This window comes from Panulirus ornatus, chromosome 11, assembly GCF_036320965.1.
Source record: "Panulirus ornatus isolate Po-2019 chromosome 11, ASM3632096v1, whole genome shotgun sequence".
NCBI classification, from domain to species: Eukaryota; Metazoa; Arthropoda; class Malacostraca; order Decapoda; family Palinuridae; genus Panulirus; species Panulirus ornatus.
The window spans coordinates 66,523,891-66,551,248 of record NC_092234.1 but is presented as its reverse complement, the minus strand read 5'-3'; the positions used below and the strand labels follow the sequence as shown (position 1 = coordinate 66,551,248).

General features: G+C 42.5%; 2 protein-coding genes across 2 annotated transcripts in view; one reads left to right on the top strand and one right to left on the bottom strand.

Moving 5' to 3' along the window:
* LOC139751625 (uncharacterized) overlaps positions 1-27,358 on the top strand; it is a 454,545-nt gene that overhangs the window by 213,872 nt on the left and 213,315 nt on the right. The gene's annotated exons all lie outside the window — the stretch shown is intronic.
* On the bottom strand, positions 1,448-27,358 carry LOC139751624 (arrestin homolog). The gene is made up of 3 exons (XM_071667244.1): positions 27,217-27,358; positions 4,608-4,963; positions 1,448-3,405 (listed from the first exon to the last, which is right to left on the bottom strand). The coding sequence occupies exons 1-3, from the start codon at positions 27,257-27,259 to the stop codon at positions 2,650-2,652; spliced, it is 1,155 nt and encodes a 384-aa protein (XP_071523345.1). The 5' UTR covers positions 27,260-27,358; the 3' UTR covers positions 1,448-2,649.

Below are 27,358 nucleotides of genomic sequence, written 5' to 3'. Positions count from 1 at the left end.
TACATATATACACATGTACATAATTCATACTGTCTGCCTCTATCTATTCCCATCGCCACCCCGCCACACATGGAATAACAACCCCCTCCCCTCTCATGTGTGCGAGGCAGCGCTAGGAAAAGACAACAAAGGCCCCATTCGTTCACACTCAGTCTCTAGCTGTCATGTAATAATGCACCGAAACCACAGCTCCCTTTCCACATCCAGGCCCCACAGAACTTCCCATGGTTTACCCCAGACGCTTCACATGCCCTGGTTCAATCCATTGACAGCACGTCCACCCCGGTATACCACATCGTTCCAATTCACTATATTCCTTGCACGCCTTTCACCCTCCTGCATGTTCAGGCCCCAATCACTCAAAAGCTTTTTCACTCCATCTTTCCACCTCCAATTTGGTCTCCCACTTCTCCTCGTTCCCTCCACCTCTGACACATATATCCTCTTGGTCAATCTTTCCTCACTCATTCTCTCCATGTGACCAAACCATTTCAAAACACCCTCTTCTGCTCTCTCAACCACACTCTTTATTTCCACACATCTCTCTTACTCTTACATTACTTACTCGATCAAAACACCTCACACCACATATTGTCCTCAAACATCTCATTTCCAGCACATCCACCCTCCTCCGCACAACTCTATCCATAGCCCACGCCTCGCAGCCATACAACATTGTTGGAGCCACTATTCTGTCAAACATGCCCATTTTTGCTTTCAGAGATAATGTGCTCGACTTCCAAACATTCTTCACGGCCCCCAGAATTTTCGCCCCCTCCCCCACCCTATGATTCACTTCCGCTTCCATGGTTCCATCCGCTGTCAGATCCACTCCCAGATATCTAAAACACTTTACTTCCTCCAGTTTTTCTCCATTCAAACTTACCTCCCAATTGACTTGTCCCTCAACCCTACTGTACCTAATAACCTTGCTCTTATTCACATTTACTCTTAACTTTCTTCTTTCACACACTTTACCAAACTTAGTCACTAGCTTCTGCAGTTTCTCACATGAATCAGCCACCAGCGCTGTATCATCAGCGAACAACAACTGACTCACTTCCCAAGCTCTCTCATCCACAACAGACTGCATACTTGCCCCTCTTTCCAAAACTCTTGCATTCACCTCCCTAACAACCCCATCCATAAACAAATTTAACAACCATGGAGACATAGCCTAAGCCTGATACCCATCTTGTCGACCAGCCCCTTGAGGAGGATGAACGACAGGGATAACTGTGGACCAGGTGCCACAACCAGGATTCGAAGCTAAGCGGACTCAGTCGTGGGCGGCTCGTGAATGCGCCACGGTCGGCGCTGGTAACCGCGACACCAATGATGTCCGTAAATGAAAGCGATCTATTAAATGATGATTTATGATTTTATGCTTTCATTAATCTCGTTTAAATCTTTCTCCATTTTAGGATGCAAAAATTTAATATGCACGAAGGGTTTGAAGTCTTTATTTTCATTTTTTCTCCCGTACACAGCACAAGTATGAGACCTTTTAAAAGATTTTGTTCACATCACTACATCTGGGTCATATAATCTCTACATCCGGGTGACATATCAGAGAATTTGCTCCCTCACCCCAAACACTTGTATGTCTGCAGTTGACTAATTTCCACACAAAAGAAAAAAAAAAGAAAACGTTAATAAGACCATATGAATGAGTCCTGGATACTTTGAATATCTATATTGTGTAGTTCCACTGATCAGTCATCCGACGCCACGATTAGCGTTTCTACAAGTGATAGAATCGTCCCTTCAGGTCATTCCATCATTGTTGTCCATCAAATCAAAGATGACTGATAAACTGAAGGTTATGCTGCATGAGCAGTCTCAGGGAAAGTAGACTGGGGGACGTCATCCAGTCAGTGCTCTCACAGTGAGGTCTTCCGAGCACACGCCTCCATGTGAAAAGCACAAGACAAGTAGAGAGGAGGATTCCTGTCTTGTGACAGAGTTTACACCATAGTGCTCAAAATTTTCGGAATCAAATTACGTATTTTTTCTTGTTTCTTTACAGATGTTACCTGGTCCATACCTTACGTGTACTGTTCGTCCAGGGTTTGAATTTCTTTCCAAAATCACACTTTTCATTTTTTGTTACTTACTTTTTGTCTATTCTGGTTTATTTTCACCATTTTTACGCCTGTGTTTACAGATCTCTACCTTGTACTATGTTAGTAATACGTCTTTCTATCACTTCTTTTTTTTTCTTTTTTGCCTAAGCTTAGTCATCCTGCCAATTCTTCATCTATTCTGACTCCTTTCTACCTGTTCAATGGTTCCTCTCCTCCATTTTTATAAAAGAAATGTTTTTATCCATGGATAGAAATGCCCCACTTTAAGTACATATGATTACTCACGAGAGGTGGCCTATGAGCAATTTATTACAAACATGTTAACAAGAATTTGGTTGACGTATTAGCTAGAATTTGACTGACATGTTACCATTATAAAACTTTGATGAAGAAAGTTTGATGCCCGAGATGTAGGTGTTATAATCCCATCTTGACTCGGTTCGATCTTCGTCCTGCCTCTTCGTGGATCAGAACACTGGTAGGTGGTTAATGATGTAATAAGGGATATACTTTGGGACACCTTTGACAAAGTGCATTATGATATTGACTGTTGCTTGCTGTTCTACTGGTCGTGAATCTCGTCGGAAATAGACGCCCCGCGACGCAAGACGCTAAACTCTTCGATCACGATGTTTTCGTTGACGGACTGGGTCCTCTGTAGGGTCGCCTTGTTCTCCGATGGTCGAGGGTGCATGAGCTTGAAGGGAAGGTCGGCAGTCAGTTCACCGCCAATGGCGCCACAGTTCAGCTTCACACGGAGAGAGTAAGACACTAGGATGCCCAAGGCGTCGTTGATATTCCTCTCAGCTGAGACTAAAGTGGAGGATGCCAAGTGGGCGTCCTTATCCTGAACCTGGCCGTCTAGTGCGACGCCGAAGGCTCTGAAGGCGGTGGGCGTCACACCCATAGTCCTGGAGAAGGTGGTGTTCGGGATGATGGGGCAGCCCTCACGGGACTCTATGGAGGCTACGATTCGACTGAAGTAAGAGCTAGTCATCGTCACCTCCACATGTTGCACCACCTGCGCCAAGATGTACTTGACAGTCTTTTTGGAAGAGTTGGTGACGTTGATGTGAGGTTCCAGCGTCTGGCCATGGAAGAACATGTCCTGGTCGAGGTATACTTCCAGGCAGAGCTTTCCAGGTGAGAGGGTGAAGGTCCTTCTCACCAGGATTTGTGGATGACGATAGTTGGACTTATCTGGGGCGAACTGGATCTTCCTGACAGCAAAACTGACAGAGCTCTGTTTCTGCATTGGTTCCTCTTCATTCTCGGCCACGTAGACAGTCAGTTCGTATGTCACTCCCAGGGTCTTGTTCTGTGTGAGGGAGAAGCATACATTAGGGCAAGAGAGACCAATGTACAAGCCTACAGTTTAATGAGGTTACGCCTCTAAGCATCCGAACCTAATAATTCTGAACTCTCAATGTCTCGAGACGAAGATACGTGTGTCTGTGGGAGACACAGATGTGTGTGACTGGCTGTTCTTAGACCGGTAGTTATGTAATGGAAATGTTCTTTGAGAAAACACTACATATGCTATGAAAGAGGATGACATCATCTGCGTAACAGAATATTACAACCTGAAGTGCATAGATTACAATCACTGTATCTCGAGATATTGTGAAAAAAGAACCACTGTTCCAAAGAGTTGTGTGAGTGTTTTAAAGCTGAACATTCTGATGTTGTCCTTACGTTCCCTTGACCAAGGTACAGTCCTGCATTATGACTTCTCAACTGAAGGAAAGTGCCAAGAGCTTCAGCTCACAGCAGAAGGTGTCCAGAGATGGGAACTACATCACGCATCTGCTCGCTCATGCTTCGGTATTTTTACAGATCTTGTAAATTGAAAGTTATATTATCGTTGTGTCTAATCTACAAAAATCTTATAGATCATTTTCAGCTTTCTATCAATAGGTGTATTTCAAACATTTGAATATTTTTTGGTGCTTTCTCATCTTTATCTTACAACTCTTTTGTAAAGGGGAAAAAGCGTCAGTGTGGTGTTCAGGTATACATACTTCCCTGACAAGCAGTAAACCTTGGGAACTAGAATAATTCAAGCAAGCGTTTGAGGTGCTCTCATGGGCTTTGGACGTGTGGGTGAGGCAAGGCAAGTGTTGGGCTGTATCGTTTTACATGGGATTCAACGTCACTGATATGTGTAGAAGAGGTGACTTTAAGCCCGCTTAGGACGGGGTCGAGGAGTTAGTTAGAGGAGTACGTGAACAAGACAAGTGTTTCGTGAAAGTCTCGATAGAAATTATCATAAATCGTGATTTTAGGATGAAATTCTGTGTGACACATCTTGGCTGTGTAATACGCAACAGTCGTGGACAATTGGATGTTCACTGACTGACTGAATGCTGATCCTGAACTTTTCCACTTGTGGTAAATACTGAACTGAAACTGAAAATTGATCCCTAAAGGTATATAGCAATTCATTACTGTGTTAAGTACTTGCTAAAAAGTGACTTTGATATCACGCCTGCAGGATAACAGTACCCCTCCCTCTCTCACCGTTCCTCCCGCCCCTGGCTCTAGAGTGACCGAAGGTGGGGCGGTCTCCGGCGGCTGGACGCTGAAGGGCCGGGCATCACCCTCCAACTTCTGCAGGAGACGATTCACTGATTCCGCCACCTGTTCTTCGTTGCCCTTTGGCACCACCTCTTTCTTCACTAGCTCGAACTCCTTGCTGAACTGAAGACCCATAACTTCGTCCTCCTCACGTCCGTAGCGGTACGTGACCGCCACACGAACGTACACCTTCCTCTCCTGGAGGAACTCCCCGTCCACGACGACCGCGCCATCTATGGGTGACGTGTGGTCCGTGTTCTCCACAAAGTCCCGCTGGCTCAGGTACGCTGTGACCTTACCTGGGGTGGAAAAAAGTTATTATTATAACTGCCCGCCGGACATGTAGATCTCCTGTCCCTCAACCTGATTCCCTTTACCAAGCAGGTTGTGTCCTGCGGAGCGTTGGACACAACGCCACGATTCACACACTTCGAGGATTCCTCCATCATGACTACCTTTCTTTTGTGCCGACACTTAATCATCTTGTTTGATCATCCACTGGATTTTTTCCGGAACCGGTATCTGTTCCCGATTTCTGCAGAATCAGGAACCGTGAGTAATATATATTATATATATATATATATATATATATATATATATATATATATATCGAGGATGTAAGGCATGTGTACGTGTTGGAAGAGAGGAAAGTGATTGGTTTTCAGTAAATGTAGGTTTGCGGCAGGGGTGTGTGATGTCTCCATGGTTGTTTAATTTGTTTATGGATGGGGTTGTTAGGGAGGTGAATGCAAGAGTTTTGGAAAGAGGGGCAAGTATGAAGTCTGTTGGGGATGAGAGAGCTTGGGAAGTGAGTCAGTTGTTGTTCGCTGATGATACAGCGCTGGTGGCTGATTCATGTGGAGGAAGTTAAGTGTTATAGATATCTGGGAGTGGATCTGGCAGCGGATGGAACCATGGAAGCGGAAGTGGATCATAGGGTGGAGGAAGGGTCGAAAATCCTGGGAGCCTTGAAGAATGTGTGGAAGTCGAGAACATTATCTCGGAAAGCAAAAATGGGTATGTTTGAAGCAATAGTGGTTCCAACAATGTTGTATGGTTGCGAGGCGTGGGCTATGGATAGAGTTGTGCGCAGGAGGATGGATGTGCTGGAAATGAGATGTTTGAGGACAATGTGTGGTGTGAGGTGGTTTGATCGAGTAAGTAACGTAAGGGTAAGAGAGATGTGTGGAAATAAAAAGAGCGTGGTTGAGAGAGCAGAAGAGGGTGTTTTGAAATGGTTTGGGCACATGGAGAGAATGAGTGAGGAAAGATTGACCAAGAGGATATATGTGTCGGAGGTGGAGGGAACGAGGAGAAGAGGGAGACCAAATTGGAGGTGGAAAGATGGAGTGAAAAAGATTTTGTGTGATCGGGGCCTGAACATGCAGGAGGGTGAAAGGAAGGCAAGGAATAGAGTGAATTGGATCGATGTGGTATACCGGGGTTGACGTGCTGTCAGTGGATTGTATCAGGGCATGTGAAGCGTCTGGGGTAAACCATGGAAAGCTGTGTAGGTATGTATATTTGCGTGTGTGGACGTATGTATATACATGTGTATGGGGGTGGGTTGGGCCATTTCTTTCGTCTGTTTCCTTGCGCTACCTCGCAAACGCGGGAGACAGCGACAAAGCAAAAAAAAAAAAAAATATATATATATATATATATATATATATATATATATATATATATATATACACAAATGGATTTGTATGCAGCATTTATGGATCTGGAGAAGGCATATGATAGAGTTGATAGAGATGCTCTGTGGAAGGTATTAAGAATATATGGCGTGGGAGGCAAGTTGTTAGAGGCAGTGAAAAGTTTTTATGGAGGATGTAAGGCATGTGTACGTGTAGGAAGAGAGGAAAGTGATTGGTTCTCAGTAAATGTAGGTTTGCGGCAGGGGTGTCTGATGTCTCCATAGTTGTTTAATTTGTTTATGGATGGGGTTGTTAGGGAGGTGAATGCAAGAGTTTTGGAAAGAGGGGCAAGTATGCAGTCTGTTGCGGATGAGAGAGCTTGGGAAGTGAGTCCGTTGTTGTTCGCTGATGATACAGCGCTGGTGGCTGATTCATGTGAGAAACTGCAGAAGTTGGTGACTGAGTTTGGTAGAGTGTGTGAAAGAAGAAAGTTAAGAGTAAATGTGAATAAGAGCAAGGTTATTAGGTACAGTAGGGTTGAGGGTCAAGTCAATTGGGAGGTAAGTTTGAATGGAGAAAAACTGGAGGAAGTAAAGTATTTTAGATACCTGGGAGTGGATCTGGCAGCGGATGGAACCATGGAAGCGGAAGTGAATCATAGGGTAGGGGAGGGGGCGAAAATTCTGGGAGCCTTGAAGAATGTTTGGAAGTCGAGAACATTATCTCGGAAAGCAAAAATGTGTATGTTTGAAGGAATAGTGCTTCCAACAATGTTGTATGGTTGCGAGGCGTGGGTTAAGGATAGAGTTGTGCGCAGGAGAGTGGATGTGCTGGAAATGAGATGTTTGAGGACAATATGTGGTGTAAGGTGGTTTGATCGAGTAAGTAATGTAAGGGTAAGAGAGATGTGTGGAAATAAAAAGAGTGTGGTTGAGAGAGATGAAGAGGGTGTTTTGAAATGGTTTGGTCACATGGAGAGAATGAGTGAGGAAGATTGACCAAGAAGATATATGTGTCAGAGGTGGAGGGAACGAGGAGAAGTGGGAGACCAAATTGGAGGTGGAAAGATGGAGTGAAAAAGATTTCGAGTGATCGGGGCCTGAACATGCAGGAGGGTGAAAAGCGTGCAAGGAATAGAGTGAATTAGAACGATGTGGTATACCGGGGTGGACGTGCTGTCACTGGATTGAACCAGGGCATGTGAAGCGTCTGGGGTAAACCATGGAAATTCTGTGGGGCATGGATGTGGAAAGGGAGCTGTGGTTTCGATGCATTATTACATGACAGCTAGAGACTGAGTGTGAACGAAAGTGGCCTTTGTTGTCTTTTCCTGGCGCTACCTCGCACACATGAGGGGGGAGGGTGTTGTTATTCCATGTGTGGTGGGGTGGCGATGGGAATAAATAAAGGCAGACAGTATGAATTATGTACATGTGTATATATGTATATGTCTGTGCGTGTATGTATATGTGTACATTGTGATGTATAGGTATGTATTTTGCGTGTGTGGAGGTGTATGTATATACATGTGTATGTGAGTGGGTTGGGCCATTCTTTCGTCTGTTTCCTTGCGCTACCTCGCTAATGAGGGAGACAGCGACAAAGCAAAATAAATAATAAATAAATAAATAAATATATATATATATATATATATATATATATATATATATATATATATATATATATATATGTATATATATATATACATATATATATGTTTGCTTTGAAGAATGTATGTGAGAAATACTTAGAAAAGCAAATGGATTTGTATGTAGCATTTATGGATCTGGAGAAGGCATATGATAGAGTTGATAGAGATGCTCTGTGGAAGGTATTAAGAATATATGGTGTGGGAGGCAAGTTGTTAGAAGCAGTGAAAAGTTTTTATCGAGGATGTAAGGCATGTGTACGTGTAGGAAGAGAGGAAAGTGATTGGTTCTCAGTGAATGTAGGTTTGCGGCAGGGGTGTGTGATGTCTCCATGGTTGTTTAATTTGTTTATGGATGGGGTTGTTAGGGAGGTGAATGCAAGAGTTTTGGAAAGAGGGGCAAGGATGAAGTCTGTTGGGGATGAGAGAGCTTGGGAAGTGAGTCAGTTGTTGTTCGCTGATGATACAGCGCTGGTGGCTGATTCATGTGAGAAACTGCAGAAGCTGGTGACTGAGTTTGGTAAAGTGTGTGAAAGAGGAAAGTTAAGAGTAAATGTGAATAAGAGCAAGGTTATTAGGTACAGTAGGGTTGAGGGTCAAGTCAATTGGGAGGTGAGTTTGAATGGAGAAAAACTGGAGGAAGTGAAGTGTTTTAGATATCTGGGAGTGGATCTGGCAGCGGATGGAAACATGGAAGCGGAAGTAGATCATAGGGTGGGGGAGGGGGCGAAAATTCTGGGAGCCTTGAAGAATGTGTGGAAGTCGAGAACATTATCTCGGAAAGCAAAAATGGGTATGTTTGAAGGAATAGTGGTTCCAACAATGTTGTATGGTTGCGGTGTGGACTATGGATAGAGTTGTGCGCAGGAGGATGGATGTGCTGGAAATGAGATGTTTGAGGACAGTGTGTGGTGTGAGGTGGTTTGATCGAGTAAGTAACGTAAGGGTAAGAGAGATGTGTGGAAATAAAAAGAGCGTGGTTGAGAGAGCAGAAGAGGGTGTTTTGAAATGGTTTGGTCACATGGAGAGAATGAGTGAGGAAAGATTGACCAAGAGGATATATGTGTCGGAGGTGGAGGGAACGAGGAGAAGAGGGAGACCAAATTGGAGGTGGAAAGATGGAGTGAAAAAGATTTTGTGTGATCGGGGCCTGAACATGCAGGAGGGTGAAAGGAGGGTAAGGAATAGAGTGAATTGGATCGATGTGGTATACCGGGGTTGACGTGCTGTCAGTGGATTGAATCGGGGCATGTGAAGCGTCTGGGGTAAACCATGGAAAGCTGTGTAGGTATGTATATTTGCGTGTGTGGACGCATGTATATACATGTGTATGGTGGTGGGTTGGGCCATTTCTTTCGTCTGTTTCCTTGCGCTACCTCGCAAACGCGGGAGACAGCGACAAAGCAAAAAAAAAAATATATATAGATAGATAGATAGAGAGAGAGAGAGAGAGAGAGAGAGAGAGAGAGAGAGAGAGAGAGAGAGAGAGTTAGAGATACTCTGTGGAAGGTATTAAGAATATATGGTGTGGGAGGCAAGTTGTTAGAAGCAGTGAAAAGATTTTATCGGGGATATAAGGCATGTGTACGTGTAGGAAGAGAGGAAAGTGATTGGTTCTCAGTGAATGTTGGTTTGCGGTAGGGGTGTCTGATGTCTCCATGGTTTTTTAATTTGTTTATGGATGGGGTTGTTAGGGAGGTGAATGCAAGAGTTTTGGAAAGAGGAGCAAGTATGCAGCCTGTTGTGGAGGAGAGAGCTTGAGATGCGAGTCAGTTGTTGTTCGCTGATGATCAGCGCTGGTGGCTGATTCGTGTGAGAAATTGCAGAAGCTGGTGACTGAGTTTGGTAAAGTGTGTGAAAGAAGAAAGCTGAGAGTAAATGTGAGTAAGAGCACGGCTATTAGGTACAGTAGGGTTGAGGCACAAGTCAACTGGGAGGTAAATTTGAATGGAGAAAAACTGGAGGAGGAAGTGAAGTATTTTAGTTATCTGGGAGTGGATTTGGCAGCGGATGGAACCATGGAAACGGAATCATAGGCTGGGGGAGGGGGCGAATGTTCTGGGAGCATTGAAGAATGTGTGGAAGTCGAGAACATTATCTCGGAAAGCAAAAATGGGTATGTTTGAAGGAATAGTGGTTCCAACAATATTATATGGTTGCGAGGCGTTGGCTATAGATAGAGTTGTGCGGAGGAGGGTGAATGTGCTGGAAATGAGATGTTTGAGGACAATATGTGGTATGAGGTGGTTTGATCGAGTAAGTGATGTACGGGTAAGAGAGATTTGTGGTAATAAAAAGAGTGTGGTTGAGAGAGCAGAAGAGGGTGTTTTAGATGGTTTGGTCACATGGAGAGAATGAGTGAGGAAAGATTGACCAAGAGGATATATGTGTCAAAGGTGGAGGGAACGAGGAGAAGTGGTAGACCAAATTAGAGGTGGAAAGTTGGAGAGAAAAAGATTTTGAGTGATTGGGGCCTGAACATGCAGGAGGGTGAAAGGCGTGCAAGGAATAGAGTGAATTGGAACGATGTGGTATACCGGGGTCGACGTGCTGTCAATGGATTGAACCAGGGCATATGAAGCGTCTGGGGTAAACCATGGAAAGTTCTGTGGGGCCTGGATGTGGAAAGGGAGCTGTGGTTTCGGTGCATTATACATGATAGCTAGAGACTGAGTGTGAACGAAAGTGGCCTTTGTTGTCTTTTCCTAGCACTACCTCGCACACATGCGGGGTAGGGGGTTGTTATTTCATGTGTGGCGGGTTGGCGGTGGGAATGAATAAAGGCAGACAGTATAAATTATGTACATGTGTATATATGCATACGTCTTTCTGAGTATATATATGTATACGTTGAGATGTATAGGTATGTATATTTGCGTGTGTGGGTTGGGCCATTCTTTCGTCTGTCTCCTTGCGCTACCTCGCTAACGCACGCGGGAGACAGCGACAAAGTAAATAAAGAAAACAAATGATATATATATATATATATATATATATATATATATATATATATATATATATATAATTCTCATACTTGATCGTCTTTTTCCGCGTTAGCGAGGTAGCGCCAGGAAGCACACGAAGAAAAGCAGCATCCGGTCACATCCATACACGAGCCGTCACATGCAATGCACCGAAACCACAGCTCCCTTTCCACATCCAGGCCCCACAGACCTCTCTATGGTTTACTCGGAAGTTTTACATGCCCTGGTTCAGTCTATTGATAGTACGTCAACCCCAGTACATCACATCATTCCATTTCACTCTAACCCGTGCACGCCTTTCACCCTCCTGCACGCAAGGCCCCGATCGCTCAAAAGCTTTTTCCCTCCATCCTTCCACCTCCTATTTGGTCTCCCCGTTTTCCTTGCTCCCTCCACCTCTGACACATATATCGTCTTTGTCAACTTTTCCTCACTCATTCTCTCCATACGTCCTAACCATTTCAGCATACCCTCTTCTGCTTTCTCAACCACACTCTTTCTATTACTACACGTCCCTTTTACCCTTTCACTACTTACTCGAACAAACCATCTCATACTATATATTGTCCTCAAACATTTCATTTCCAACACATCCACCTTTCTCTGCTCAACCTTATCTATCGCCCATGCCTTGCAGACCTAGAATACTGTTGGAACTACTATTCCTTCAAACATGCCCATCTTTGCCCTCGCAAATAACGTTCTCTTTTTCCACTCATTCTTCAGCGCTTCCAGAACCTTCGCCCCCTGCCCTACCATATGGCTCACTTCCGCTTCCATGGTTCCTTTTGTTGTCATGTCCGCTTCCAGATATCTAAAACACTTCACCCCTTCCAACATTTTTCCATTCAAACTTACCCCCCACCTAACATGTCCCACAACCCTGTTGAACCTAATAACGTTGCTTTTATTCACATTCACTCACAGTATTCTCTACACGCTCTTCCAAACTCATTCACCAACTTCTCCAGTTTCTTACTCAAATCAGCTACCAATGCTGTATCATCAGCAAGCGACAAATGAAACTTCTTAAGCCCTTTCATCCCCCAAAGACTGCATCTTGCCCCTCTATGCAAGACTCTCGCATTTGCCTCCCTCACCACCCCAGCCATGAACAAATCAAACATACATGGTCACATCACATACCCTTGCCGCAGCCAACCTTCACTTGGAACCATTCACTCTTCTCCCTTAATATTCGCACACATACCTTACTACCTTGATATGAACTTCTCACTGCTTCTAGCAGCTACCTTTCACACTTTCTTTCAAGCGAACACCTGATCCACACACTTCTACTACTTTTGAAACAACACTTCTTCTGCCTAGTCGCATGCTCTGTACATGCCTTCACCCTTTCAATCAATACCCTCTCATACAACTTACCAGGTACACCTAGCAAACTTATACCTCTGCAGTTCGAACACTCGCCTTTATCCCCCCTTGCCTTTATACAGTGGCACTATATATGCGTTCTGCCAATCCTCAGGCAACTAACCATAATTCATACAGACAATGAATATCCTTATCAACCAGTCAACAACACTCACCCATTTCTTTATAAACATAGTAGCAATAATATCCACCCTAGCTGCTTTGCCGTATTTCATCTTGCATAAAGTTTTCACCACCTCTTCTTTCTTAACCAAACCACTGTCCATGACTCCCTCACTTTGCATATATATATATATATATATATATATATATATATATATATATATATATATATATATATATTCCCTGGGGATAGGGGAGAAAGAATACTTCCCACGTATTCCCTGCGTGTCGTAGAAGGCGACTAAAAGGGAAGGGAGCGGAGGGCTGGAAATCCTCCCCTCTCGTTTTTTTTTTTCCAAAAGAAGGAACAGAGGAGAGGTCCAGGTGAGGATATTCCCTCAAAGGCCCAGTCCTCTGTTCTTAACGCTACCTCGCTATCGCGGGAAATAGCGAATAGTATGAAAAAAAAAAAAAAAAAAAAAAAAAAAAATATATATATATATATATATATATATATATATATATATATATATGTGTATGTATATTTTGAAATGTTTAGGTATGTATAAGTGCGTGTGTGGATGTTTATGTACATGCATGTGTATGTGGATGGGTTTGGCCTTTCTTCATCTGTTTCCTTGTGCTACCTCGCTAATGCGGGAGACAGCGACAAAGTATGATATAATGTATATATATATATATATATATATATATATATATATATATATATATTTATATATATATATGGGATTTTTTATGATTATTTAGGGGGGTGAAGCAAAAAAAAAAAAAGTGAAGCCTCCAACATAAAAAAAAATTTTAGATCATTTTTCTTTTTTACTCTTAGCAAACTTTTCAGTTTACCATGAAAATTAGTTCTTGTAAATATCAATGGTTTGGGCACATGGAGAGAATGAGTGAGGAAAGATTGACCAAGAGGATATATGTGTCGGAGGTGGAGGGAACAAGGAGAAGTGGGAGACCAAATTGGAGGTGGAAAGATGGAGTGAAAAAGATTTTGAGTGATCGGGGCCTGAACATGCAGGAGGGTGAAAGGCGGGCAAGGAATAGATTGAATTGGATCGATGTGGTATACCGGGGTCGACATGCTGTCAATGGATTGAATCAGGGCATGTGAAGCGTCTGGGGTAATCCATGGAAAGTTCTGTGGGGCCTGGATGTGGAAAGGGAGCTGTGGTTTCGGGCATTATTGCATGACAGCTAGAGACTGAGTGTGAACGAATGGGGCCTTTGTTGTCTTTTCCTAGCACTACCTCGCACACATGAGGGGGGGAGGGGGATGTTATTCCGTGTGTGGCGAGGTAGCGATGGGAATGAATGTAGGCAGATAGTGTGAATTGTGTGCATGTGTATCTATGTATGTGTCTGTGTGTGTATATATATGTGTACATTGAGATGTATGGGTATGTATATTTGCGTGTGTGGACATGTATGTATATACATGTGTATGGGGGTGGATTGGGCCATTTCTTTCTTCTGTTTCCTTGCGCTACCTCGCAAACGCGGGAGACAGCGACAAAGCAAAAAGAAAATATATATATATCTATATCTATATATATATATATATATATATATATATATATATATATATATATATATATATATATATATTGGAAAGGATCACAATTTTGCGCGTGATCAAGTATATTTCTATGAGTCCACGGGGAAAATGAAACACGATAAGTTCCCAAGTGCACTTTCGTGTAATAATCACATCATCAGGGGAGACACAAGAGAGAAATATAACATTCAGTTGATATACAACGAAGAGACGTAGCTAGGACGCCATTTGGTAAAAATGTGTGTTTACCATATGGCGTCCTAGCTACGTCTCTTCGTTGTATATCAACTGACTGTTATATTTCTCTCTCTTGTGTCTCCCCTGATGATGTGATTATTACACGAAAGTGCACTTGGGAACATGTGTTTCATTTTCCACGTGGACTCATAGGAATATATATATATATGTATATATATATATATATATATATATATATATATATATATATATATATATATATATATTTTTTTTTTTTTTTTTTTTTTTTTATACTTTGTCGCTGTCTCCCGCGTTTGCGAGGTAGCGCAAGGAAACAGACGAAAGAAATGGCCCAACCCTCCCCATACACATGTACATACACACGTCCACACACGCAAATATACATACCTACACAGCTTTCCATGGTTTACCCCGGACGCTTCACATGCCTTGATTCAATCCACTGACAGCACGTCAACCCCTGTATACCACATCGCTCCAATTCACTCTATTCCTTGCCCTCCTTTCACCCTCCTGCATGTTCAGGCCCCGATCACACAAAATCCTTTTCACTCCATCTTTCCACCTCCAATTTGGTCTCCCTCTTCTCCTCGTTCCCTCCACCTTCGACACATATATCCTCTTGGTCAATCTTTCCTCACTCATTCTCTCCATGTGCCCAAACCATTTCAAAACACCCTCTTCTGCTCTCTCAACCACGCTCTTTTTATTTCCACACATCTCTCTTACCCTTACGTTACTTACTCGATCAAACCACCTCACACCACACATTGTCCTCAAACATCTCATTTCCAGCACATCCATCCTCCTGCGCACAACTCTATCCATAGCCCACGCCTCGCAACCATACAACATTGTTGGAACTACTATTCCTTCAAACATACCCATTTTTGCTTTCCGGGATAATGTTCTCGACTTCCACACATTTTTCAAGGCTCCCAAAATTTTCGCCCCCTCCCCCACCCTATGATCCACTTCCGCTTCCATGGTTCCATCCGCTGACAGATCCACTCCCAGATATCTAAAACACTTCACTTCCTCCAGTTTTTCTCCATTCAAACTCACCTCCCAATTGACTTGACCCTCAACCCTACTGTACCTAATAACCTTGCTCTTATTCACATTTACTCTTAACTTTCTTCTTCCACACACTTTACCAAACTCCGTCACCAGCTTCTGCAGTTTCTCACATGAATCCGCCACCAGCGCTGTATCATCAGCGAACAACAACTGACTCACTTCCCAAGCTCTCTCATCCCCAACAGACCTCATACTTGCCCCTCTTTCCAAGACTCTTGCATTTACCTCCCTAACAACCCCATCCATAAACAAATTAAACAACCATGGAGACATCACACACCCCTGCCGCAAACCTACATTCACTGAGAACCAATCACTTTCCTCTCTTCCTACACGTACACATGCCTTACATCCTCGATAAAAACTTTTCACTGCTTCTAACAACTTTCCTCCCACACCATATATTCTTAATACCTTCCACAGAGCATCTCTATCAACTCTATCATATGCCTTCTCCAGATCCATAAATGCTACATACAAATCCATTTGCTTTTCTAAGTATTTCTCACATACATTCTTCAAAGCAAACACCTGATCCACACATCCTCTCCCACTTCTATATGATATAGGATATGAGGCGATCACCGCAAGCTTTCTGCTTCGAAATTTCATTTTTTGACCTGTCCTTCCGATCTTTCCAAGGCGCGCATATCAAATGTAAACAAAAAGAATGCATCTTACTCATACATAGATAAAGTATGAGTTAAAATCCTTTCGTTTCCCCTTACGTTCTCAAATTGTTACACAGAAACTGATTATGGTAGACTTGTGCAAAGCTCATAGACGACGGTTCGAAATGTTTATCTCTTATCACTAGGATAAGAGAATTTTGGTCAAGATGAGTCGGGACGAAACAGTATTTCTGTAAAGGAAATGTGGACTTGCATAGAAGAAACTTGGCAACATAACAAACTACGTAACAGTAATGGGTATGATTAAGGAATACGTATGCACGATATAATGTCTGCTGTACTCTAATGGAAAGGTTATTGTCGCTGTAAATGAGTGATTTGAAAGTGACAATTTTCCTTTTTCACTCTTAATCCTGATCTCCTCCGTTATCATTACATCGCTAGTGGGAGGGTTATGAGGGAGAGAGATAATGTGAGGTTACGCTATGAATGAATAATGTAAATTAACTAAACTTTAAAGAAATAAATATAAATTGCTTATTTTAGCGCGTCAGATGTCTTGTGAGTTCTATTTACACGGTAATTTCGTTATCAAAACATATACTTAACTGTACCATGACTCGTTTGGTTAGGAAGGTAAACACTTAAGTTCATAGGCCTATAGAGACAGACGAATTTCATAGGCATTAATCCTATCACTAAATCTACATCGACGTCTGAACTCGACCAACATATTTGCAAAACTCAGATCAAGTCAGATTCAAAAGTTTCGATGTGCGGCACCATTAAGGGTATGCATAAAAGCAAATAAGAATGGCATTTCCAGACTCTAGAGGCAAGTTATTAGTTCCATTACAGCTCATTCAGGCTGCACGTAGAATACAAGCAAGATAAACCTCTATAGAATCTGAACAAGCGCCAGTTGAATGTTTTGTAGCAGTCGTGGTCATCAGGGCTGCCACTTTAGTGATGTCCTCTACCTGGGAACGCCCTAGGCTTCCTTTGACATCGGTTACAGTTTGCTTGAATTTAACGAGTGTTACGAGTGCTTTATTTACATTTTGGAATGTTCATTTCAATTCAATTTCAATAGTTTATTTCTTAATAGAGTAACCGAGATCTTAGTACTGTCACTAGGTACTCCTGTTAGGTTGATTTTGAGTAATCTTACTCCCTAATTCAACTCTCCTTCAAAGCCCTGCCCACTTTAGGAAAAGGGAGTCTACTTCTATCTAATCCTCACAAAATAACAGAGAATTCATCAGAATTTCCAGTTGATGGGATTAAACATAAGTTCTCACACTCTCTGTCAACATTTAATCATTGAAAGGAATCCATTGGTACTAATTTCGTGAAATTCTGTCCTCTTGAGAACACGCTTCATTAAAGGTACTGTATATTGATGTTGCTCACAACTGTATCCATATATGTATCTATTGATTCATTCTTATTATACTTTGTCGCTATCTCCCGCGTTATCGAGGTAGCGCAAGGAAACAGACGAAAGAATGGTCAAACCCACCTACATACACATGTATATACATACACGTCCACACACGCAAATATACATACCTATACATTTCGATGTATACATACATATACATACACAGACATTTACATATATACACATGTACATAATTCTTACTTGCTGCCTTTATTCATTTCCGTCGCCACCCTGCCACACATAAAATGACACCCCCCTCCCCCGAATGCGCGCGAGGTAGCGCTCAGTCTCTAGCTATCATGCGTAATGCACCGAAAACACAACTCCCTTTCCACATCCAGGCCCCACACACTTTCCATGGTTTACCCCAAACGCTTCACATGCCCTGGTTCAGTCCATTGACAGCACGTCCACCCCAGTATACCACATCGTTTCAATTCACTCTATTCCTTGCACGCCTTTCACCCCCCTGTATGTTCAGGCCCCGATCGCTCAAAATCTTTTTCACTCAATCCTTCAACTTCCAATTTGGTCCCCAACTTCTCGTTCCCTCCACCTCTGACACATATATCCTCTTTGTCAATCTTTCCTCACTCATTCTCTGCATGTGACCAAATCATTTCAATACACCCTCTTCTGCGCTCTCAACCACACTCTTTTTATTACCACACATCTCTCTTACCCATTCATTACCTACTCAATCAAACCACCTCACACCACATATTGTCCTCAAATATCTCATTTCCAACATATCCACCTTCCTCCGCACACCTCTATCTAAAGCCCACGATTCGCAACCCTATAACATTGTTGGAACCACTATTCCTTCAAACATACTCATTTTTACTTTCCGAGATAATGTTTTCGCCTTCCACACATTCTTCAACGCCTCAGAACCTTCGCCCCTCCCCCAACCTGTGACTTCCTTTAGCTTCCATGTTTCCGTCCGCTGCCAAATCCACTCCCAGATATGTAAAACACTTCACTTCCTCCAGTTTTTCTCCATTCAAACTTACCTCCTAATTGACTTGTCTCTCAACCCTACTGTACCTAGTAACCTTGCTCTTATTCACATTTACTCTCAGCTTTCTTCTTTCACATACTTGGCCTAACTCAGTCACCAGCTTCTGCAGTTTCTCACCCGAATCAGCCACCAGCGGTGTATCAGCGAACAGCAACTGACTCGCATCCCAAGCCCATCTCATCCACAACAGACTGTATACTTGCCCCTCTCTCCAAAACTCTTGCATTCACCTCCCTAACAACCCCATCCATAAACAAATTAAACAACCATGGAGACATCACGCACCGCTGCTGCAAACCTACATTCACTGAGAACCAATCACTTTTCTCTCTTCCTACACGTACACATGCCTTACATCCTCGATAAAAACTTTTCATTGTTTCTAGCAACTTGCCCCTAACACCATATACTCTTAATACCTTCCACAGAGCATCCCTATCAAGTCTATCATGTGCCTTCTCCAGATCCATAAGTGCTACCTACAAACCCATTTGCTTTTCTAAGTATTTCTCGCATACATTCTTCAAAGCAAACACCTGATCCACAAATCCTCTACCACTTCTGAAACCACACTGCTCTTCCCCAATCTGATTTTCTGAACATCCCTTCGCCCTCTCAATCAATACCCTCCCATATAATTTCCCAGGAATACTCAACAAACTTATACCTCTGTAATTTGAACACTCATTTTTATCACCTTTGCCTTTGTACAATGGCACTATGCAAGCATTCCGCCAATCCTCAGGCACCTCACCATGAGTCATACATACATTAAATAACCTTATCAACCAGTCAACAATACAGTCACCCCCTTTTTTAATAAATTCCACTGCAGTACCATCCAAACCCGCTGCCTTGCCGGCTTTCATCTTCCGCAAAGCATTTACTACCTCTTCTCTGTTTACCAAATCATTCTCCCTAACCCCCTCACTTTGCACACCATATGAATATATATGGTGTTTTTTTTTTTTTCCAAAAGAAGGAACAGAGAAGGGGCCAGGTAAGGATATTCTCTCAAAGGCCCAGTCCTCTGTTCTTAACGCTACCTCGCTAACGTGGGAAATGGCGAATAGTTTGAAAAAAAAAAAAAAATATATATATATATATATATATATATATATATATATATATATATAAATATATTTTTTTTTTTTTTTTTTTTTGCTTCGTCGCTGTCTCCCGCGTTTGCGAGGTAGCGCAAGGAAACAGACGAAAGAAATGGCCCAACCCACCCCCATACACATGTATATACATACGTCCACACACGCAAAATATACCTACCTACACAGCTTTCCATGGTTTACCCCAGACGCTTCACATGCCCTGATTCAATCCACTGACAGCACGTCAACCCCGGTATACCACATCGCTCCAATTCACTCTATTCCTTGCCCTCCTTTCACCCTCCTGCATGTTCAGGCCCCGATCACACAAAATCTTCTTCATTCCATCTTTCCACCTCCAATTTGGTCTCCCTCTTCTCCTCGTTCCCTCCACCTCCGACATATATATCCTCTTGGTCAATCTTTCCTCACTCATTCTCTCCATGTGCCCAAACCATTTCAAAACACCCTCTTCTGCTCTCTCAACGACGCTCTTTTTATTTCCACACATTTCTCTTACCCTTACGTTACTTACTCGATCAAACCACCTCACACCACACATTGTCCTCAAACATCTCATTTCCAGCACATCCATCCTCCTGCGCACCACTCTATCCATAGCCCACGCCTCGCAACCATACAACATTGTTGGAACCACTATTCCTTCAAACATACCCATTTTTGCTTTCCGAGATAATGTTCTCGACTTCCACACATTCTTCAAGGCTCCCAGAATTTTCGCCCCCTCCCCCACCCTATGATCCACTTCCGCTTCCATGGTTCCATCCGCTGCCAGATCCACTCCCAGATATCTAAAACACTTCACTTCATCCAGTTTTTCTCCATTCAAACTCACCTCCCAATTGACTTGACCCTCAACCCTACTGTACCTAATAACCTTGCTCTTATTCACATTTACTCTTAACTCTCTTCTTTCACACACTTTACCAAACTCAGTCACCAGCTTCTGCAGTTTCTCACATGAATCAGCCACCAGCGCTGTATCATCAGCGAACAACAACTGACTCACTTCCCAAGCTCTCTCATCCCCAACAGACTTCATACTTGCCCCTCTTTCCAAAACTCTTGCATTCACCTCCCTAACAACCCCATCCATAGACAAATTAAACAACCATGGAGACATCACACACACCTGCCGCAAACCTACATTCACTGAGAACCAATCACTTTCCTCTCTTCCTACACGTACACATGCCTTACATCCTCGATAAAAACTTTTCACTGCTTCTAACAACTTGCCTCCCACACCAAATATTCTTAATACCTTCCACAGAGCATCTCTATCATCTCTATCATATGCTTTCTCCAGATCCATAAATGCTACATACAAATCCATTTGCTTTTCTAAGTATTTCTCACATACATTCTTCAAAGCAAACACCTGATCCACACATCCTCTACCGCTTCTGAAACCACACTGCTCTTCCCCAATATATATATATATATATATATATATATATATATATATATATATATATATATATATATATATATATATATATATATATATATATTTATATATATATATATATATATATATATATATATATATATATATATATATATATATATATATATATATTCTCTCTTGACCTCCTGCCTCTTTCTTTTATACATCTCCTAGTCATTTGCACTATTTTCCTGTAAAAATCGTCCAAAAGCCTCTCTCTTGATAAAAACTCACTGCTTCTCGCAACTTTCGTTCTAAACCGTTTGTTAAGACCTACCGCAAGACCTTTCTCTCAGACTTATCATATGCTTTCTGCAGATCCATAAATGCCACGTACAAATCCATCTGTTTCTCTTAGTATTTCTCACACATTCTTTAGAGCAAACACCTGATCACACATCCTCGACCACTTCTGAAACGACACTGCACCTCCCACTCTGATGCTCTGTATATGTCTTCACCTTCTCAAAAACAAGTTCCATGCAACTTATCAGATACACTGAACAAACATACCTCTGTAGTTTGAACAGTAACTTTTACCCCATTGCCTTTATACAGTGGCACTATATATGCATTCTGCCAATCCGCAGGCACCTCGCTATGCTCCAAAAATACACAAAAAATCCTAACTAATCATTCATAAACACAGTCATCTCCTTTCTTAATGAATTCAACCGCAATACCATCCACTCATGTTCCCTTGCCACATAAGACTTTCACCACCTCTTCTCTCCAAACTATTCTCCATGATTCTCACTTCGATACCACCCCATCCAAACACCCTACATCTCTCACTTCGTTACCACCCGATCCAAACACTACATCTGCCACTCTATCATCAAACACATTTAGCGATCTTTCAAAATACTCTTTCAATCTCCTCCTCACACCATCACTACCTGTTATCACTTCCCATTTTGCTCCTTTCACTGATGTTCCCAATTGTTCTCGTGTTTTTCGCATGTAATTAACCTTTCAAAACATCTTACCCTCCCTAAAGTTTACTGATACTCGTTCACACCAACTCTCATTTGCCCTCTTTTTCATCCCCTGCACCTTCCTTTTGACCTGCCACTTACTTTTATACATACCTAATCATTTGCTCTCCCTACCTGTAAGTACCGCCCAAACGCCTCCCTTTTCTTTCACATTAGCAACTTTGCATTTTTCATTCCACCATTTACTATCTTTTCTAGTTTGCCCACCTCCCACCTTACGCATGCCACATGCATTATTCGCACATGCCAGCACTACTTCCCTAAATTCCTCCCATTCCTCGCTCACTCCTCTTGCATCATTTACTTTCATCTTTTGCTATTCTACACTCAATCTTCCCTGGTACTTCCTCACACAAGTCTCTTCTCTAAGCCCACTTACTCTCACCACTCTCTTCTCACCGATATTGTTTTCTCTTTTCCGAAAACCTCTACAACTGTTCAGCCTCACGTCCACAAGTTACATTCCACCACCTGCCCCTCTCAGCACATTTACAACCAGACGTATCTCTTTTACACACCTATCAATTAATATATATTTCAACAACGCCCGCTGACCATCTCTCCTACTCACATACGTATACTTATGTTTGTCCCTCTTTTTAAACCGCGTATTCCCAATCACCAGTCATTTTTCAGCACACAAACGTACAAGCTGTTCACCATTTCTACCCATTATACTGAATACCACATACCCCCCAATTATACCTTCAATTGTCACATTACTCACCATCGCATTTAAATCACCCATCACTAATACCTGGTCTGCTACATCAAAACTGCTGACACACTCACTCAGCTGCGCCCAAAACACTTGCTTCTCATGATCTCTCTTCTCATGGCCAAGTGCATAAGCACTAATAATCACCAATATCCCGTCATCCACTTTCATTTTTACCCACATAAATGTAGAATTAACTTCCTTACACTATTTCAAACACTCCTACAACTTCTGCTTCAGGAGTAGTAATACTCCTTCGTTAGCTAATGTCCTCTCACCAACCCCTGACTTTATTCCTAAGACATATCCAAACCATTCCACCGATTTACCCGTGAGCTTTGTGACACCCAGAACCACAATATCCAGGTTTCTTTCATCAAACATACAACCTATCTCGCCTCTCTTCTTATCTTGGTTACATCCGCACACATTTAGACACCGAAGCCTGAGCCTTTGAGGAGGGTGAACACTCCATACTTGGCTCCTTCTGTTCCGTGTTTTAGAAATCAAAATACAAAAAGGGGTGTTCTAACCTCCCGTTATCCCCCCCCTCCCTTTGATTGCTTTGTACTACACGCAGGGAATACAGAGGTAGAATTCTTTCTCCCCTGCCTCAGTGATATATATATATATATATATATATATATATATATATATATATATAGATATAGATATAGATATATATGTATATATATATATATATATATATATATATATATATATATATATATATATATATATATATATGTATGTATGTATATATATATATATATATATATATATATATATATATATATATTCCCTGGGGATAGGGGAAAAAGAATACTTCCCACGTATTCCCTGCGTGTCGTAGAAGGCGACTAAAAGGGGAGGGAGCGGGGGGCTGGAAATCCTCCCCTCTCGTTTTTTTTTAATTTTCCAAAAGAAGGAACAGAGAAGAGGGCCAGGTGAGGGTATTCCCTCAAAGGCCCAGTCCTCTGTTCTTAATGCTACCTCGCTAATGCGGGAAATGGCGAATAGTTTGAAAGAAAGAAAAAAAAAAAAAAAAAATATATATATATATATATATATATATATATATATATATATATATATATATATATATATATATATATATATATATCTGGGAGTGGATCTGGCAGCGGATGGAACCATGGAAGTGGAAGTGAATCATAGTGTGGGGGAGGGGGCGAAAATTCTGGGAGCCTTGAAGAATGTTTGGAAGCCGAGAACATTATCTCCGAAAGCAAAAATGGGTATGTTTGAAGGAATAGTGGTTCCAACAATGTTGTATGGTTGCGAGGCGTGGGCTATGGATAGAGTTGTGCGCAGGAGGGTGGATGTGCTGGAGATGAGATATTTGAGGACAAAATGTGGTGTGAGGTGGTTTGATCGAGTAAGTAATGTAAGGGTGAGAGAGATGTGTGGAAATAAAAAGAGTGTGGTTGAGAGAGCAGAAGAGGGTGTTTTGAAATGGTTTGGTCACATGGAGAGAATGAGTGAGGAAAGATTGACCAAGAGGATATATGAGTCAGAGGTGGAGGGAACGAGGAGAAGTGGGAGACCAAATTGGAGGTGGAAAGATGGAGTGAAAAAGATTTTGAGTGATCGGGACCTGAACATGCAGGAGGGTGAAAGGCGTGCAAGGAATAGAGTGAATTGGAACGATGTAGTATACCGGGGTCGATGTGCTGTCAATGGATTGAACCAGGGCATGTGAAGCGTCTGGGGTAAACCATGCAAAGTGTGTGAGGCCCGGATGTGGAAAGGGAGCTGTGGTTTCGGTGCATTATTACATGACAGCTAGAGACTGAGTGTGAACGAATGGGGACTTTGGTGTTTTTCCTAGATCTACCTCGCACACATGAGGGGGGGAGGGGGTTGTTATTCCATGTGTGGCGAGGTGGCGATGGGAACAAATAAAGGCAGACAGTATGAATTATGTACATGTGTATATATGTATATGTCTGTGTGTGTATATATATGTGTACATTGAGATGTATAGGTATGTATATTGTGCGTGTGTGGACATGTATGTATATACATGTGTATATACACATGTATATACATACACGTCCACACATGCACATATACATACCTATACATCTGAACGTATAGGTATATATATATATAGGTATATACACACACAGACATATATACACTTGTACATAATTCATACTGTCTGCCCTTATTCATTCCCGTCGCCACCCCACCACACATGAAATAACAGCCTCCTCCCCCCGCGTGTGTGCAAGGTAGCGCTAGGAAAAGACAACAAAGGCCACATTCGTTCACACTCAGTCTCTATCTGTCATGTATAATGCACCGAAACCACATAGGGGATAGGGGAGAAAGAATACTTCCCACGCATTCCTCACGTGTAGAAGGCGACTAAAGGCGACGGGAGCGGGGGGCTAGAAACCCTCCCCTCCTTGTATTTTGACTTTCTAAACGGGAAAACAGAAGTGTACATACATATACATATCAATATATACATACACATACACAGACAAATATACACATGTACATATTCATACTTGCTTGCCTTTATCCACTCTTGACGCTACCCCGCCACACATGAAATAGCATCGCTACCCCCTGCAAAGTAGCGCCAGGAAAACAGACAAAAGACCACATTCGTTCACACTCAGTCTCTAGCTGTCATGTATAATGCACCGAAACCACAGCTCCCTATCCACATCCAGGTCCCACAGATCTTTCCATGGTTTACCCCAGAGACTTCACATGCTCTGGTTCAGTCCATTGACAGCACGTCGACCCCGGAATACCACGTCGTCCCAATTCCTTGCACGCCTCTCACCCTTCTGTATGTCCAGGCCCCAATTGCTCAAAACCTTTTTCACTCCATCCTTCCACCTCCAATTTGGTCTCCCGCTTCTCCTTGTTTCCTTGTCAATCTTTCCTCACTCATTCTTTCCATGTGACCAAACCATTTCAATACACCCTCTTCTGCTCTCTCAACCACACTCTTTTTATTTCCACACATCACTCTTACCCTTTCATTACTTATTCGATCAAACCACCTCACACCACATATTGTCCTCAATCATTTCATTTACAATACATCCACCCTCCTCCGTACAACTCTCTCTACAGACCATGCCTCGCAACCCAATGATATTGTTGGAACCACTATTCCTTCAAACATTCCCATTTTTGCTCTCCGAGATAACGTTCTCTCCTTCCATACACTCTTCATCGCTCCCAGAACCTTGCATTGTTGCTGTGATGGGTGACGTCCAGAGTGTAAGCGGGAAATTGTTATTCGTGTTTGTCTGGGAAGTGTGGTTTTGACTGTCGTGAGTCATATATTCAAGTCTCCATTCGTATGTTGTTAAACCGCGAGGGAACAGTCACCTTCGGCAGGGCTGTATTTTCGTCAATGGACGAATACTAATAGTCTCGTCGAAAATCCCTCTCACTCCATGGAAGCCATCATCTTCCTGCTACATCGTGCAGTGCAGTTGCTGCTTCCTATAGTTTGTCTGGAGACTGGCCTCACGATGACTGACCGTTATGATACTCCCTTTCCTCCACCAGTGAACTTGTAAGACTCAATTCTTTTATTTCGTCTTGCCTTCCTCCTTCAACTTTTCCATCTTTATCAAATAGGTCTGTAAACACCCGAGGAACTCTGATTGGTCTTTTCATTCTTTTTCTCCAATCCCATTTTCTTTTCACCCGAGATAGCCATGACTGAGGCATTGCCCGTAAAGCATCTAAAAGTTGGAGAGTCTCAGAGACATTACAGGCGAGTCTTTTATACAGGAACACAAGTCCATCAACCTCAGATGGACCCGAGTGATGTAGCGATGGGCGTTGCTGACCATGACGCATTCACAGGTCGCTCGGGGTTGGGTGCATAGGTTCGAATCCTACAAGCGATAGTCGATCTACAGTCACCGCAGCTGGTCATTCTTCCCTAGGTCTTAGTTGCTAACATAGAAAAAAAAGTGATGAAATTTCCTTTTATTTTTCCCCCGTGGTTTTATCCAGTAATCTAACATTCACATACACTCGGAACTCTTAACAAACTTGTGATTTTCTCTAAAAGATCTTTTATATATATTTTTCTCCTTAACATACTTTTTATAAATAATGTCACGACTTACAGATCACCCTACATCGCGCCTCACTTTGGAAATGGTCTCTTATGATTAGAAATCCAAAAACACAATGAAATCCTTCCTTACTGCATTGTACCTCTGCTGGTCTCAAGGTACGTCATCTTCAGCATGCAGGAGAGTGCTCTCCAGCCGCTGGGTAGCGTGAGGTGAAGGACAGCAAAGTGTGGAATGACGTATAAGACGAAGAGATGAGAGGAAGATGGAACGATTAGGAACAGGATGAGATAGGATGGGCTAAGATGAGTAGACGAAGCCTTGCAATGACACGTAGTGAAGAGTGTGGATTGAATGAGGCGGACAGCATCTACATGGAGGTCACCGAGTTGTATGTCGAGACACAAGCCCGCCAGATGTCACCACTAACCATTGGGAGAGGCCTTCTTGAAGACCTTGACGGCGTTCACCATGTGGCCGACTGCGACAGGATTCCTACGTCCGTCTCAAGCGACACCCAAGCACCAACTGTCCCCGGCTCTTGGTGTTTGCCTGCGAAGGTCATCGTCATC

Coding starts and splice junctions, on each gene's coding strand:
- LOC139751624 (XM_071667244.1), bottom strand. CDS start 27,259: ATGGTGAACGCCGTCAAGGTCTTCAAGAAGGCCTCTCCCAATG. Junction 4,964..27,216: donor CAAGAAGGCCTCTCCCAATG/GTTAGTGGTGAC, acceptor TTTCCACCCCAG/GTAAGGTCACAGCGTACCTG. Junction 3,406..4,607: donor AGCCAGGGGCGGGAGGAACG/GTGAGAGAGGGA, acceptor TCCCTCACACAG/AACAAGACCCTGGGAGTGAC.